This window comes from Molossus molossus, unplaced genomic scaffold (genome assembly GCF_014108415.1).
Source record: "Molossus molossus isolate mMolMol1 unplaced genomic scaffold, mMolMol1.p scaffold_m16_p_14, whole genome shotgun sequence".
NCBI lineage: Eukaryota > Metazoa > Chordata > Mammalia > Chiroptera > Molossidae > Molossus > Molossus molossus.
This window is the reverse complement of record NW_023425349.1, coordinates 54,932,648-54,949,899: the sequence shown is the minus strand read 5'-3', so window position 1 is coordinate 54,949,899 and position 17,252 is coordinate 54,932,648. Positions and strand designations below refer to the sequence as shown.

The 17,252-nt window shown below is 44.4% G+C and overlaps 1 protein-coding gene and 1 pseudogene across 1 annotated transcript in view; one reads left to right on the top strand and one right to left on the bottom strand.

Moving 5' to 3' along the window:
- LOC118629678 (histone-arginine methyltransferase CARM1-like) overlaps window positions 1–14,591 on the top strand; it is a 231,674-nt gene extending 217,083 nt beyond the window's left edge. Inside the window, exons 10-12 of the mRNA XM_036261228.1 lie at window positions 2,259–2,348; window positions 4,370–4,507; window positions 14,498–14,591. Coding sequence (XP_036117121.1) covers window positions 2,259–2,348; window positions 4,370–4,507; window positions 14,498–14,591 — 322 coding nt within the window. The remainder of the gene's footprint in view (window positions 1–2,258; window positions 2,349–4,369; window positions 4,508–14,497) is intronic.
- LOC118629943 lies at window positions 7,589–11,717 on the bottom strand (annotated as a pseudogene).
- Window positions 14,592–17,252: the final 2,661 nt, after the last annotated feature.

Here is a 17,252-nt window from a genome sequence, read left to right as displayed (position 1 = left end):
CACTTACTGCAATATCAGGATAATGATGCCTCCTTCATTGGATTGTTTTAAGAATTGAAAGAGAACAATTATACTTAATGAGAAAAATTAAATCTTGTACTTATGTAACCAGACACTGTTCCCAGCCCTTAACATATGACTCATTTACTCCTCACAGCAACCCCATGCAAATGGTATTCTTGTTATGTCCATTTTACCAAATGACATATGTGGGGCAGAGTGGACCAACCAATTGCATGAGGTCACAGAATTAGTACGGGCCGTCAGAGCTAGGATTTGAATGTTCAGAAAGTTCAGGTGTCTGGGCTTTTGAACCACTCACCCAGGCCAGTACCCGTAATAATGCCAAGAAGAGTGCGGGTTTGTTGAGTGCTTACTACGTACGAGGTATGTCGTGTGTAAACGTTTTGCAGGCACGGGCTCGTTTTCGAAGAAGGCACTCGCTGAATGTTAGTTGTCCTCTTTCCCTCCACTTAGAGAGCCTGCACTGACGGCTCATCTCTCAGATGCGATAGGAACCCTCCTGGGGCGACCTTTCACTGTATTTTGTTCTTTTCTCCCTGAGAGGATCAATACTTGTGTTTTTTTTCTGGGTGAGAAATGTAAGACCCAGCCAGGTTATAATTTGCTTGGACTAATGAGGAAGCAAAGGTCAGATTTCAGAAAATGCAGCTGGCGGACTCAAACCATCATCCATCTCGAGATCACCGTGGACAGAGGGTGTCCGTCAGGATAGGCAGACATGCCGCCGGGGTCCTTCATCCATCAGGCACCCGCTGCAGCCCCGCCCACCCCAGCAGTCACGCTGGTGCCGCAGTGCGGTGCTGTCCCCGAGGGAAAGAAGGCGCGTGGCCAAGGGCGCACTGGCCGGGCAAGTCTGCGCCTGGAAACACCTCTTCTGCTCGCGTGTAATTGGTCAGCGTAGATCACGTGGCAGTACCTGAGCTCAGGAGAGTGGGAAAGGGCAGCCCTACTGTCTGCTTGGATAAGAGCTGGCGAGTGGGAACAGCGGTAGTAACCACCACAGGTCCAGACAGAAGTGGACTTCAGTTGGCTTCCTTGGCTCCTCTGGACTGCCTCGGAGTCCCAGGGGACTTTCTGGAATCTGCGTTGGCTCTCTGAGATGTCGGTTCGTTCGTGCATTGATCCAGCAGACGTTTAATGAGAGCCTGCCGTGTGCTGGGTGCGGTGCTGGTGCGGTGCGTGCACAGGTGCGAAACGTCCGTTTAAATCTGCTCTTGAGGAGCTCACTCTCCACTTAGAGGAATGCCAGAAATGGGAGGAAGTAATTATAATGCAGTACCTTCAAAATCACTGTGACAAGGACAATGGAAACTTCGAGAAATGCGCCGACTGCTGCAGGGTGGAGGAAATAGGCCTTTGGGGGCAGCATACATGCAAATAATGTTCAACTTCCTTTGAAATTTTCTACAGCACTCACTAAAATAAGTCTCCTTGGAGTGATACAGCCCCAGCGGTGGACCCGTAATATCGCTGTTTAATGGAGGAACACTTTACAGTGTGCAAAGCATCTCCTGTACATTTTTTTTTTCTTATTTGACATTCACGAGAACCTAGTGAGGAATGCAGGAGAGAGATTTTTGTCACCCTTAATGAATGAAAAGACTGAGGTTCAGAGGATCTAAGTGACTTTCCAAGGTTCCGCAGCTGGATCAAGCCCTGCATTGGATGTCGCTGTGTCTCCTCCAGTATTCTTTCTGCTCCCACTTGTTCTGCATTGGGCACAAGCCACGGCCCCTGCTGCACGACTCTTGCTGCAGCCTGGTGGGAAGTAAAATTGCCTCCCTGAAAAATAAATGAGCTATGGCAATGACCTTCTGGGCATGTGATCCACTTAATTTTTTAGAGGTCTGAACAGCCTTTCCCTTCAAACAGCTGTGGAGGGGGCTGCCACAGCCTGTGTTTTGGCTTCTTGCAGGATGGTTGTCACCCGTGTCCCGGGTCATCCTCCTCATCAGCAGTCAAACCCAGTTCCAGATGCTGCCCTCGCCCAGTGGTGTTCTGGGTCATCGAGCACAGAGGTGTGGTCCTTGAAGAATTTTGGCAGGAAGCAGCCATGCCCCACGTGTGGCGCCGCCCAGGTGTTAATCACACTGAGAATCTTGCTGCCAAAGCAAAAGCACTTAAGAGAAAAAGAAAATATTCTGTGAACGTTCCCACTCCTCTCACAAGTATATGGAGGATGTCTGTCAACAAGAAGTTGTTTCTCCTCTCTTTCTTTTTCTGTTTCCTTGCAGAGTAGAAATCCCCTTCGTGTTTCAGATGGCCCAGTCTGGCCTCGTCCACGGCCTGGCGTTCTGGTTCGACGTGGCCTTTGTCGGATCTCTGTAGGTATCACCGCCCTTCTTCACCTCCTCCGTCCCATGCTGCCCTCTACTACTTGTAATCATAACTTTAAAGGTTTTAAAAATTAATTTCAACAGTGATAGTACTGGTTTCTATGCATTTCAAGAAAATAAGCACTGATAGTGTTACTTTCAGACTTTGGGGTGGAGTGGAAATGAGACGGCGTTCCATGGTGTTATATCAACTCTGGCTGAAATAAAGGGGTGAAGGGATCTGAGCTTCATCTACCCTCTTGCTTTTTTCCAGAATAGAGAAGGGGAGGGGGCAGCCCCTGCCTTGGCATCTGTCCCACCTGGCTATAGAACCTCTGTGTCTAGGTCGTGCCTCGAGTCACGCTTTGTCCCGTCCACAGACTCCAGTGTCACAGTCGGGAACCCTTTCTGAATGGCCAGCAGGCTGGTCTCACTAACGTTAATTGCAGCATTAGGTAACCTCCCTCCCTGCCCTCCCTTTCCCTGCTGCAAAGCTTGGAAAGATGCGGGGCTTCAGAAGAGGAGACCACCTGCAAGTTGACTGTTAACGTTCAGGGTTCCGGATAAAGCCTTCACCGCCCCCACAACCCCACACCTGTGTTCTCCCGACTTCCCTGCTCTTCCCGTTCTCCTTTAGGTAGCAAAGAGATTTGGTCTGGGTCACATGACCAGGCCGAAGGAAACCTTTTACGGGACACTCTCCCCCACCCTTACAAAACCTCCCAGGTTGCAGACACCAGGCTCCTCTCTGCTCCCGCTGAGATCGTGCACATGGATCTGGGATAAAGCTCGCGGCTAGGGACTCGGGGAGGACGGGTCCCTGGAAGCCATGGCTGGGATGACAGGCAGACAGAAAATGATGTGCATGTCATTCCTACACCACATAAGCATGTTTGTTCAAAGAACCCATACATTTTCCCCCTAAGATTTTTCCCCAGTAACATCTAAAGTAAGTGAATTTGTTCCTGCGAAGGTAAGGGCCATACGCTTTCACGAAGTGGCCTGCTTCCAGCAGGAAATTTCTTTGAAGTTAAATAATCTTTTTTGTTTAATTTACTTTTTTATCAGATAGAGTGGAAGGAAGGAAGAGAGAGAGAGAGACAGAGAAACATTGATGTGATAGAGCCACATCGACTGGTTGCCTCCCACACAACCCGACCAGGGCCAGGGACGAACTACAACTGAGGTACCTGCCCTTGACCAGAATCAAATCCGTGACTCATTGGTCCACGGGCTGACGCTCTAACCACGGAGCCAAACTGGCCAGGGCCGAAGTTAAATTATCTTAAAAAGTTATAGAAAATTTGCATTCGACTCCATAATGTAGCTGAGTATATTTTGATATGAAACTGGTGTATATTACTTAGCAAGTTATATCAAATTTGCCCCCAAAATCTTCAAGTCAAAATGTACACTGTAGAAACTGACCCAACACTTAACTCCCCATAAGCCGGCCCCCTGCCTAACTGCAGGGCAGGTGACCTCGGTGTTCAGAGCACAGCAGGATGCTCTCAGTCGTCATGTGAGATGAAGAACCTCAGTTTAAACACTCCCACGCGCACAAACACATGCAGGGTATCTGAGAGGGAGGGCCGTGGAGGCCATGTGCGCCAGCACATTGTCTTGCTTCCAGAAGCTTCAACAGGACCCCTGAACAGGTTGACATGAGACCGTGAGAGGCCAGACACTAAACTTCTCAAACAAATCAGTTCCCAGTTTAACTTTGTTCCTTATTGGGCTTCTCATGGACTTTGATTCAGAAATATAGCCAGTGGGTGGGAAGTCTGGCTCTCCAGTTGCCCACTGTGTGATCTTAGGCAAGTCCTTTAACCTCTCTGGGCTTATTCCTTAGGGTCATTGTGTAGATTTAATGCGCTAATATACATAGAACTCTTGGTACAGTACCCAGCACATAATATGGTTCTATGAGTCAGAAACAATAAAAATTATTTATCAGTCTAGGTCCCAGTCCAATCCATTAACAGAGGTTTGGAACATAATTGGCTTTCCATTCTTTTCCTGCCCTACAGGGTCACAGTTTGGCTGTCAACAGCCCCAACCGAGCCTCTGACCCACTGGTACCAGGTGCGGTGCCTTCTTCAGACTCCTCTCTTTGCCAAGGAAGGAGAAACCCTCTCAGGGAAAGTGCTGTTTGTAGCCAATAAACGGTAAGCAGGAAAGTACAGCCAGGACCCCTCCTCTGCTTACGGGGCACAGGTGGGTGGGAGCAGGAAGGAGCTGGCAGGCCCCGAGACCAGCACTGAGGAGTGGGCAGCAAGCTTTCCAAAGGCCTGGCTGAGTTGGCACAGGTACCCTCTGCCACAAAGCTGGCGGGGCACATGTCACCTTTGCACTGAGTGTAGCAAGGAAGAAGAGCTTTGGGTAACTCAAGGACAGTGTTCTCCACTGGACCGTGGGGGAAGAAGGAAATCCATCAGCTCATGGGAGCGCTTGCCAAAGGCTTGAATTACCGAGTGCTTTAAATCCCACGTCAGCTTCCTGGCCTTACTTACATGTGTCCAGCCACTCACCCCAAATTTAGTGCAATCAGATCAATCTGCATTGCAGGGTATGGTGTGTCCGGCCGCTTCCCACTGACAACGGCTTTCACGAGGTGTCTGCAGCAGGGACTTGATTTATCTCACTTTTCAAATGCTCGGTTTTCTTTTGCCTGGTTGGAGCTTCCCCTGGCTGCATGAGGGGAGAGGAGAGCAGAGTGGGTCAAGGACTCTCAGGATACTAAGTGCACTCAGAGGTCATCGCATTCGACTTTCTTCCCTCCCTACCCCCCACCTTTCCTTGGGCCTGTGCTTGAATAGTCCACGGACAGAGAGCTCACCACTTCACAAACCTCACAGATCAACCCTTCCAGTTTTTAAAGTCTTTATTTCTTTAATTACAACAACTTAACATGCCCATATGTAAATTCAAAACTACAGAAGTGTCTAGAGTCTCCCTACACTCCCACCCTTCACCCCACCCCCTAGATGTGACCCGCTGTCCCTGTCCTTGCAGGTGGTTTTCTGTGCCAACAAATAACATCTTGCGGGTTTGTTGTTGTTCTATAAGGAGTTTACACTGGCAGCCTGACTTATGTTTTCACCTACTACTAAGTCCTGACCTGTACAGATAGACTCGCTTTGTTCTTTTAATAGATGCTAATAGTCTGTGGTGTGGATAAACCATAATGTTGTTGTTTTTTTTATAATTCCCTGATTGATATTTAGGTTGCTGTTTTTTGTTTGTTTGTTTTTGCTGTTGCTAAAAAGTCTGCACTAAATATCCTTAAACATGTAGCTTGCTCATGAATATTTCTTAATGAGATGCCTAGCAATGGAAATCCTGGATCAAAGGGTATGACATCTTACAGTCTGGAAAATACTCCCAGTTGCCACTCACAGCAGCAGTGGATAAGCCTGTTTCCCTCGACTGGATGTTGTCATTCTCTATGGTTTTCGCTCATCTGATAGACCCCAAAATAATTTTTAGACGTTGCATCTGGTTGTTTCGGTTTGCATTTATTCATAAGGTGAGGTAACTTTTCAGATGGGCTCAGGCTATTGTTGTCTTGTACTTTAGACATCTCTAATTATTAAAAAATTATTCTTACTGTTGATCCTATATCTTACTTTCTATAAATTCTAGTCATTGATCTCAGTTATGTAATTAAAAAATTTTTTTAATTAAATTAAAAAAATAGGATAGGTCCATTCCAACTTCCTGGTGGCAGTTGTTCAAATATGTGGAGAGTTTTATGAAATTTCTTCCCCATCTCTGTCTTCAGACTAACATTCTCAACTCCTCCCTTCTATCAGAGTGATTTTGAAATAGTTTGAAATTGTAAGTCCACCCCTCTGGAAATACCCAGGTTATCAGTGTCTGCTTTGACATATTTCACTAAAAGGAAACACAGGGCAGCATATGTGTTCTGATAAGTGCTGGGTACAGAGTAACCACAGCAGTTTTGAGCACTATACTTAAAACAATGCAATTAAAATTTAAATTAACTTTAGGGGCCATTTTACTTGAGTGTTTCACCAATTAAAACCCAAAACATATATTTTTATATGATCTAGTTGAAGTCAGGTTAGTGCATGGCTGATTTTTGGTTCAGGTTTTTGTACTCATTCCACTTGTGCATTTATCATGTTGTTTGTAGGTCCTTACTAGAGCCCATGGATTATTTTATTTATTTTTAAAATTTCTCTTGTGTATCTTATTAGTGAGCCCTACCATTTTGTGCCATTTGCAAATTTAACAGGCACATTTTTATTAAACAATTACTAAGCAGAAAGAGGCCAAGGATGTACTCTTTCTTCAAAATTTACATAGCCTAGTCTGCCCCCTTTGAATATGGTCATGCAAGTAGCTTAAAATCCACCCCCTGAACTCATGTCCAGCCCACATTCCTTCATCCAGTCCAGAAGTAAATATGATATGACCTTTGTTGAATGTGATCTTAAGATAAACTTAACCTCTGGTTTCACCCTCTTGGCCTGGTTCAATAATCCCGCCAAACAGGGAAATGAAGCTAATTGAACATAGTTCTTATTAGTGTTTAGTGAAACTTACTTTCACCTTCTTTTATACCTAATGGTAACATTCTGTATCTGTTTTCTACATCTTAATTTTCTCAATAGTACCTCTCAAAGCTATTTCCATATCAGCTCATTGAGATATTTCCTTCTCTTCCTTGAGTTATAGCATTTCCGTGTCATGCCCTTCCTCCATAAAGGTTATTGCTTCCTTCATAGAGTGAATGCTCCAGTGTAGTGCTGAAGTTTATAAGAAAATATTTGCTCACATATTTATGTTGCCAAGGCATCATTTCTCTGATGCATGTTTTACACCTGTTAGTAAATTTTGCTACTCTTTTTCTACTTGTTTTCTAATAATATTTTTGTATTACTGTTATAGTTGCTCATCTTCCAATTAAGGGGACACTTCTGGACAGCAGTTTACGAGAAAGAAGTTCCTGAGGTGGGGGTGGGGGGTGATTGTCTTCAAGTTATCTGTCTTTCTCACTCACACTCTGCCCTGTGCCGCCACAGAGTCATTCTGCTTCCTGCAAATATGGCTCCTCTGTGAGTTTTTAGGTCATTCCATGTGTTCCAGTTCCAAGAGCATTTCTGCCTGAGTCTTGCCCCAATTCCAGCACAAGATGTTACAAAACAAGGAATTAAGCTTTTTCCTTTTGGTTTCCAAGTTTTATTCAAGAACTCATACAAACTGTGCCAGATAAAGGAGTTTTAATCCTCCTCTTCCTCCTCTTCTTCATCCTAGTTAATCTGAAAGTAACTCAGTTTGTAACTCTCTTTGCTGTTAGTAACTACGTAGAACCGATCATGGAAATTATTCTTCTGCAAATATTTTTTGGGGAGATATTTCAGATACTGTTAGGAAATGGGTACCTCCAACATTACAGTGGTTTTGCTCTTGCTTCTTTCAGTAATTACGACTCTTCCACCAAGATTCCCTGCTTTTCCATTCACTTTGCTCCTCTCATGAAGAAACTGCTCAAAGTTGGCAGCATCCATAATTCCGTCTTCTACAGGGTGGGTGCAGTTAAGGGTAAACTTCAAATCTGCTTCTTTTTTTTTGTCCCCTTTCACCACGAGCTTTTACAACAGGAGGCAGCAGAGGCAGAAAAAGGAGTAATTAAGCTTTTGCATTGAGCTTTCAGGCGGTTCGTTGTCACAGGCATTTTCTGAGATGTGCTGTCCCTGGACTCTCCTGCCCGTCTTTGCACGTCTGTATTTTTTTTTCATGTGGCTTACAACCAATCGCAAGTGCTTTTGTAGCCCTTGCAGTACATTGGAGACAGCAGGTTATATCTTTCTCCTGATTTTACAGAAAATCAAGTCTGTGGTCTGTAGTATCTTTCTCTTCTCCTTGCTTTTGGGTGGCTTCCAGGAGAAAAAGTGGAAAATGCTGATTTGTGCCATGTTCATCACAGAAGTTACCACTTTCTTCCAAAATCCTTATAAACCATCTGTTAAATGACCAATTCAAAAAAAAAAAAAAAGGAAGGAAAAGTGCTCACTAGCAGTAGCCGACATCTGCCTGGAGTTTGGAACTTTGCCTTTTCTGCTTTGTGCAAACCAGGATAACAATCTTTTGCTTTCAAATATTTATATTTTAAGGTACCTTAGGATGTAATTAGGTAAATAAATTTAAATCATCTTATTCTTTCATTACTCTTTCTGACCTACCTTGAGTTGCATGATAAGGAATAATTTTTCTACCCTTTTCTCCTTCATTTCCCTAAGAGCAAGAAGGAGGCAAACCGTTGACCTCGTACACCTGCCTCATGACTCCCAGGGCTCCCGTGGCCCTCCATGCTTGCGTTGCACCGATGTTGTGTTGCTGTTGTTTGCATGTATGTGAGCATCCCAGAAGGCGTGATGCTTAGTCTGTGGTGTACCCCTCTTTACCTAGTACATTCCAGAGACTCCACAGCCCTGTGGAATGAACACCTGAGTGAAGTACTCACAACCTGGTGATCCCTCTTTTATTAAGAACTTAGTCCGGTGCAGCTGGAAGGAGACCCTGGAGCTGCATGGGTGTGCTCTGCTGCTTGGCGGGAGGAAGAAAGGGATGTGGGCAGGAAGTTCTTCATCTCACTAGACCAGCGCCCTTGTGTAGTAAATGAGGCCAGGTTTGGGAGTCTCCTGTATTCTGGTTCTGTCTAGTCCCTTTAGTATCAGCACCCGTTTCCTGACCTCATTCTCTGTAAAGTAGAATTTGTAACAATCATCTCACAAGGCTTTTGCAAAAATTACAGGAGAGAAACTAGTAGAGTAATAACACATAGTAGGTCTGCAGTAAGTCTTTGTTCCAGCTATTTCCTCTTCCCTTATTCACGTTCTTACTCTCATCGTATCTCATCAGAGTCTTTGGTGTGCAATCATTGTTTTTCTGGGTATTTTCTGTAGACCTCAGCACTTCCTGAATGTCTGCGTTTTCACACTCTTTTTTTTTTTTTCAGTAAGGTGCTAAGTCTTTGCTCTTAGATCGGCTCTCCCCTCTCTTACTGGCAAGTCGGCTTTTAAACTCCGACCTCCTGGGAGAAGTCCCTCTGCAGCCACACAGGCGTGACAATGGCTGACCTTCTTCCCCACCACGACCGTTTATGGTTGCATTGTTAGCGTTTTATTTTTGACAGCCTCCCATCATTCTTGAGCTGTCACTCACTTTATTGCTCTGGACAATAAAATAGAACTTATCTTTTTTATGAACTTTATGAAATTTGTATCCCTAAAGTTCACAGACATGACCTCCAAAGTGTTTTCATCATGTGGACCTATGAGTAAAAACACTTTGTGTATTGCCTCCAGATATACTAATATTTCTCTCTTAATTACGTGTATATTCTACAATAATAGTAACAGAAAACACCAAACTAAGCTCTCTCTCTAGGTGGATATATTTATATTATATATATACACTTATATACACATGCATAGACATGTCTCCTGTATACACACATATAGAAATTCATATAATGTATATGAGACATTCAAAAATAGAAATAAAGAGAAAGGACTGAAAATTAAATATGGGCTGACTGTTGGATCTAGGTCAGCCACGAGCCCATGCCAAACTGTTTTGAAACATAATTTACGGGGTTTGGAACCCTGTGAAGGACCGTGCTATCCCCAGGCTTGCCAGGGGATTTGGTCTGCAGAGAGTTTGATGAGCTTCGTGGTTTACAGAACTAGAAGGACTGCTGATCAGAGAAGTCAAGCTTTCCGCAGCCTCAAGTGCCGCTCCGAACGGTCATCATTAAGCTGCTCTACCTCGGACGGCACCTAACTATGTATTTGGGTGGCTGCGTCGGAAGGAGTGACTGTGCACAGAAAGGAACATTGAAGTCACAGTGTATGCTGGTGTGGTTTTCAGTGACATTTCTTTCTTCTACAGTGTTACTGAGACTCTCCCAGGTCAGGCCCATGTGCCTATCACATGATTACTGTTACTTAGCAATGTTATACCACATTCTTTAAGGTACAAGCAGAATCTCACCTTTGCAACACCTGAGAAACTATATGAACATAACAGACATCTTACCTCTTAGCTGGTGATTAGAATCCAGTGTCTACCTAGTAAATTCACTGATGTTCAACATATATTTGGTAAACAGCTGTACTGGTGTCCTGGGGCTGGTGGGACAAATGACCACACACCAGGCGGCTTAGAAGAGAATAGTATTTTCTTACACTTCTGGAGCCTGGAGGTCTGCAGTCAGAGTGTCAGCAGGGCCACGACCCCCCCCCCCCCCCAAAGGCTCCAGGGAAGAAGCTTTTCTGTGATTTTCAGCTTCCGATGGTGTCCAGCAACCCTTGCTGTTCCCTGTAGCTGCGTCATTCCAGTCTCTGCCTGAAGGCCAGTCTCTTCACTTGGCCTTCTTGCCTGTGTCTATCTTTATGCATCTTTCCTCTTCTTCTTCTTTTTTTTTTTCATTGATTCTTAGAGAGAGGAGGGGGAGGGAGAGAGAGAGAGAGCGAGGAACATTGATAGGCTGCTTCCCTCACGCCTCCGTCAGTGATTGAGCCCGAACCCGGGCATGTGTCCTCACCAGGAATCGAACTGGCAACCCTTCGGTGCATGGAAAGATGCTCAGCCAACTGAGCCACAGCAGCCAGAGCTCTCCTCTTATAGGAGCACCAATCACTGGATTTGGGGCTCACCCTAATCCAGTATGAGCTCATTTAAACTTCATTACATATACAAAGACCCTATTTCCAATTGGACCATATTCATGGGCAAGAGGGGTTAGGACATGAACATATATTTTGGCAGAACACAAGTCAATCCACAATAACAACTAACTGAAAAAATTAAAAATAACTGTTCAAGCCTGGCTGATGTGGCTCAGTGGTTAAGCATCAATCCATGCACCAAGAGGTCGCCAGTTTGATTCCCAGTCAGGACACACGCCCAGGTTGTGGGCCTGATCCCTAGTGGGGGGCGTGCAGGAGGCGGCCAATCAGTGTTCTCTCTCATCGATGTTTCTCTCTCTCTCTCTCCCACCCCTCCCTTCCTCTCTCTCTAAAATCGATAAAAAGGAAAAAAATTTTTTAAATACATAAATAAATAACTGTTCAATATTTTCTTCCACACCCCAGTATGCTGTCATACGTCCTCTCTGGGGCACACTCAGACCCCTTTGAAGAACACCGGGGTGGAGCCCTCGCCTGCTGCTGAGTGCTCATTCTTTCCTCCGTCCACCAGTAAATCCACAAGCGGCTCGGGCCGTTTCCCCCACACTTCCCGCGACTTCTGCCTCCCCAGCCCAGCCCTCAGCTGCCTCTGGCGCACCTTCTGTGTCCCCTGAGATGAAAGCATCCTGAATGACCACATTGTCAGAAGAGTCATCCTGCGTATGTTGTTCCTGAGTTTCCTGTTCTTCTCGAATCTTGCAAAAGCAATGTTGGTACACAAAGCGATGACTTTGTATTCAAACCTTGAACTAAATTATACCCCTACTATATCTCCTGCTCTGTCTCCATCAGATTGAAAATGGCAAAGTACTAGGTTTTTTTTTTTAATTTGTTTTTAATACACATTGCCAAATAACAGGTTCAAAAGAATGGATAGTTATTGAAGGTCCTGCAGTCATAGTCTTAGGAGATTATTCGTAATTAGTTGTTTTATTATTGCGCATTAATTTGGGGGGTTGCAGTTGGCCTCTTAGATATCTTTGTACTAACATGACACTACTTCTGGGACAGAAAAGTACATTGTGTTTCTAAACTCGTAGATAGTGACACATTTTCCCGTGGTTAGTGAATCACTATCAAATCCATGAACCTAACCATCCCTAGTCCCACTCCCTAACCCGCCCCACCCGTGGAAGGGCTTTGAGAACCATCCTCAGCTTCCAGTGAGCAAACTGAGCCATGCCAAGCCATGAGATGGCCTGGAGGTGTTCTCCTTCTGTCAGGGGAGACAGGACTTAAGTCGTGGGGGAAGAAGAGGAGTGCGTTGTAGAATATTGTTAAGTAGGTGTTGTTCGTTTGGGAAAATGTATGAGTGCGTCCCTTCCTGACCTTCACCAGGCTGATCGCTCGACCCTTCTGTGATTCCAGCCAGGTGTACCTCTCCTAAGGAGCCCCTACCTCAGTGTCCAGTTCACCTCCACTCTGCGGGCCTCCTGGCAGAAACATTTTAAAACAAAGATGTGCTGAATCAACTAGATGAATCGAAATAGGGTCAAATGATATAACTGATTTTTAAAAAAATGTGTGGCTGTGTTTTCCTCTTCTTTTGTTTGGACCCAATAACATCTAAAACTGAAGCTACTGGTTACACAGAACATGACATTTTATCTAAGCCGACTTTCCTCGCTGTGGGCAATGACAAGGCGGGAGTGGGGTCAAGGGGTTTATGCCATGCACTGTTTCTGGAATTTAAAAAGGAAGCCCAGTGATTAAGGAAATTTAAATTAAATTAATGCATACTATTTTAACCCTAATCATTTAAATATTAAGAAGTAGAAAAGGTATAATGAAATTATCACTGTCATACTTTGACGGTGAGGAAGTAATTGAAGACATTTCAACAATAGACGTTGAGAACCTTAAATACATCTATGTGCTTTAGCCTGGGGAGTCTACATCTAAGAATTTATTCCCAGCAAATAGTTATAGACAGGACACCAAGATGTATTACAAGATTTTCCCATGCAGCAGAGTTTCTGTCATAAAACTAGATTTGTGCTACTGTGAGTAATATTTTATTACAAAAATATGGATATTTAGCAATAGGGAATTATTAAATCATGCTCTATCCACATAATGCTATTGAAAACCACATTTTTAAGAATTATAAAATAACCACTTGCTAATGCCAAGGAGATATTGAAGGTATTTTTAAGTGTCATTTTGGTAAAAATTTACATCTATAAATACATAGAGAAAAAAACATAGAAGGGAAATACTCTATAATCTTAGCTGAATCTTTGTCTAGTGGCATTATGGATTCTTTTATTTTTCCCTACTTTTTCATTTTTTCTACGGTGAGTAGATGACATTTATAATCAGAAGAAAAACTTATATTGTTTAGAATGACTAATAAAAATCCCACAAACATGTCCCTTCAAGATGAATCATCAAGCCCTGGCTGGTTTGGCTCAGTGGTAGAGTGTTGGCTGCCCGTGGACCAATGAGTCATAGGTTTGATTCTGGCCAAGGACACATACCTCAGTTGCGGTTCATCCCTGGCCCTGGTCAGGGTTGTGCAGGAGGCGACCAGTCGATGTGTCCCACCCCCGTTGATGTTTCTCTCTTCCTTTCTTTCCCTCTCTCTCCCTCCCAGTCTATCTGAAGATAAATAGAAAAATATCCTCAGGTGAGGATAAAAAAACAACAAAAATGATGAATCACCAAGGATATGTCATATTATTTGTTCTCATCAGCCACTTCCTCTTACTGAAATTGCATGACCCTTCCTCTGGGGCCTCCTACATCGGTCACATTTGTTAGCTGTTTTACGTTGCTTTGATATTTTAACTTAGGCAATCCTTTCACGATTAAGATCATTTTGGTACGTCAGTGGTGACCCAAAAAGTGTATCTGTTACTTAAAACCATGTCTGTCATGGATATTGCTAAAGCATTTCTTTGTCAAAAAAAAAAAAAAAAAATTGGCCCTGACCAGTTTGGCTCAGCGGTTAGAGCGTCGGCCTGTGGTCCAGAGAGTCCCGGGTTCGGTTCCCGCTAAGGGCGCGCACCTCGGTTGCAGTTTGTCTCCGGCCCCAGTTGGGGTTGTGCGGGAAGCAGCCACTCAATGTGTCCCTTTCACATCGATGTTTCTCTCTCTCTCTCTTCCTCTCTCTCCCTCCCGCTCTATCTGAACAAAAATAGAAAAATGTCCTCGGGTGAGGATAAAAAAAAAAATCGCTTTGACCATTCAGAAGTACCATTACCTTTGTGATTTTTAGATCAGGAAATTAAAGCTATTAAATTCTTCTAACAAATACACAAGGCCTTTAGTTGTATCTGCTAATATTAATAGCATCTAAACAAACACAGCCGGACATGTATAAGAAAAATACACAGTCTTTAAACCCTCCTGAAGTAGGTCTGTGTGGAAGGTGCCAGGGGTGTATGGAACAGCTCACCAGCCTTGGGAGATGACACGTTGTGGTTTTTGCAGACAGAGCTATGACATTCAGATCGTGGCACTGGTAAACCAGACGGGCTTCAGGTCTGGGAACATCCTCGACTTAAAGAACCCCTTCTTCAGGTAAGAAACATTTTCATCCATTCCACACCTATGTGCACAAAATCTCCGTTGACCGCATGACCAGGTAAAGAGGTTCAGAATACTTTCATCTTTCCTGAGAGGAGAAAAGGCATCTACTCTTCCTCTCTAATGAGACCGGGGTCCTGATACAGAGTCGAATAGGTTAGGTTGTATTAAACGAAATTCAGTATGTCACAATCTGGTTCTGAAACAAGGAGGCCAGGGGAGCCCCACGGAGTGCGTCCTGTCCAGCTGAGCTGCACCGGGCGCTGTGACCTGGGCAGTCACTCTTCGGGCATTTGGTTTTCTCATCTGCGGAGTTTCAGGATGATCTCCTTTGACCTTCGTTCACTAAGGGATGCTTTTTATGTGGTCGTATTTCAAGTCCATTTAAAGTGTATTTTTTGGAGACTTTTTTGAGGCCATGTCAGTTGGGACATCCTTTTCTAGCAGGTGTGCAGACTTTGTCTGAGACAAAGAACTTGCCACCGTGAGATGGATACAGCACACGTTTCTGGGAAAACTCCCCGCCTTTATACCTATTCAGTATGAGGTAATTAAAAATCCGCACATGAAATCAATCGCACAAATAAAACCACTGGACACTATTACTCTTTACTTTTTTATTAAAAAGAATCCTTTCTCTCACATTATAACGTCTCCCTGCGGCTTTTACTCAAAGCGTTGTGTCTCTGGGGTGCTGGAAGGCTCGGAGAGAAGAGGAAACTCAGGAAACCAAACCAAGAACTATTTGGCAGAGATGGGAAAATGAAAATTTGACCTTGAAAGGGAAGAAAAAATAAAACCGGCAAAGCTGCAGTGTTGTGCGGGGTGTGCTAGTTGTTACACATGACATGGCCTTTGCCGTTCATTGCTAATTAGGGGTGTGGACCCTAGCTTGAGTTCGAGGGCTGGGGGGAGTCTTGCCCCCGTCCCTCCTGCACACAGCCCTGCCCTGTGACGCGGAGGAGCCAGGCTTTGGCCTGAGAGAGCAGACTGACTGCTCACTAGTGCTACTGAACCTGCCTGGCCTCAGTTTGCTCATCTGTCAAAGGGGATAAACAACACAAACCTCCCTGGGAGATTGCAAGGATTCCCATACCGTGCCCAGGAATGGACACTTCCCATAATTTGTGCTCGGAAAATGTGAGCGTCCTCCTCTCTTCCCCCTTCCTTCCTTCCCTCTGCTCTCCAGCGCTCTCAGTGAGGTGAATGGGTCATGATCTGCAGTTCATCCCGCGCAGAATCATTTCTGTTTGGGGAAAGAACGGAGACTTTCGGAGGGTTTGCGAAAACTCGCCTTGTGAACGCAGGAACCATGTATACCTCCCTTCCGCTGCATCTCCCAGGAACAGGTTTCGCCATAAAACCCCTAGACGAGGCCCTGCGCTTGTCTTTGGCCAGCCCCCGCTTTGTACGGAGGCAGAAGCACTGGCCCCAAGGGCTCTGGGAGAGCCGTCAAGGGCCGATGCCCGGATGTGTGGGCCTGACAAACGGGTGCACTGCTGAGTGAGGGCGAGGCCGCCCTCTCCCTTTCTCTCGCGCAGCAGCCCCTCTGACTGCTGCCTTTGATGAAGCAGGTGAGGGTGCTTGAAACTAGGGTTCCCCTGAAAAAAGATAAACTGCGTAATATCAACCCGATTTCAAGACTTGACGTAAAGCGACGGCACCCAGATACCTGTGTTGATTGATTCACAACCCAGTTGAACAGGCAGGTCAGGGGAGAAGTGATCGTCTTTCCAAACGCGCTGGAACGATTGGGAATCAGTATGCAATGAAAGTGAACCTCATCCACGTGTCACACCCTCTGTAAAAGTTCACTCCAAAAAGGCGATGGGTTAAAATGTGAAGCCTAAATATATACACTACTTCTAGGAAGAGAACATAAAAGAAAACCTTTGTGACCTTCAGTTAGACAAAAATTTCTTAAATATGACACCAGAAACAGTTTATGCAAAGAAAAAAATGATCAATTGTACTTTATCAAAATTAACACTTGTGATTTTTGAAAGGCAGATTATAAGAGAACAAAGAGATAAATCACAAACTGGGTGAAAATAATTGGAAATCACATATTTGAAAAAAGACTAGTATCCAGAATATGAAAAAAATTAGTGATATAATACTCTCAGAAAAGCCCAATAATACAAAAACAATTTTTTTAAAAGGTCAAAAGACTTGACCACATTATCAAAAAGATATAATTACATGAGGTGTTCAACATCATTAGTCATTAGGGAAATGAAAGTTAAAACCATAAAGACTCAGCACTGCACACCTAGCAGAATGGTTGGAATAAAAGTCCTGATGTTGCTGGCCAAGTGCTGGTGAAGATGTTGAGGGACGGGACGCTCATTCATTGCCCGTAGAAATGCAATATGGTACAGCCACATCGGGAAGCATTTTGACAGCAGTCCCTCTCCTAGCTGCACAAATGAAATGAAAACTATATTTCAGTGTTTATTGCAGCTTCATTTGTAATTATCAAAAATATGGAAACAACCAGAATGTCTTTCCGTTGGAAAATGAATACACAGACTGTGGTCCGTCAATAGAATAATTTTCAGTATACTAATACAGACGAGTCTCAAGTACTTGACGCTGAGTGAAAGAAGCCAAACTCAAAAGGCCACAGACTATATGATTCCATTTATTGACATTCTGG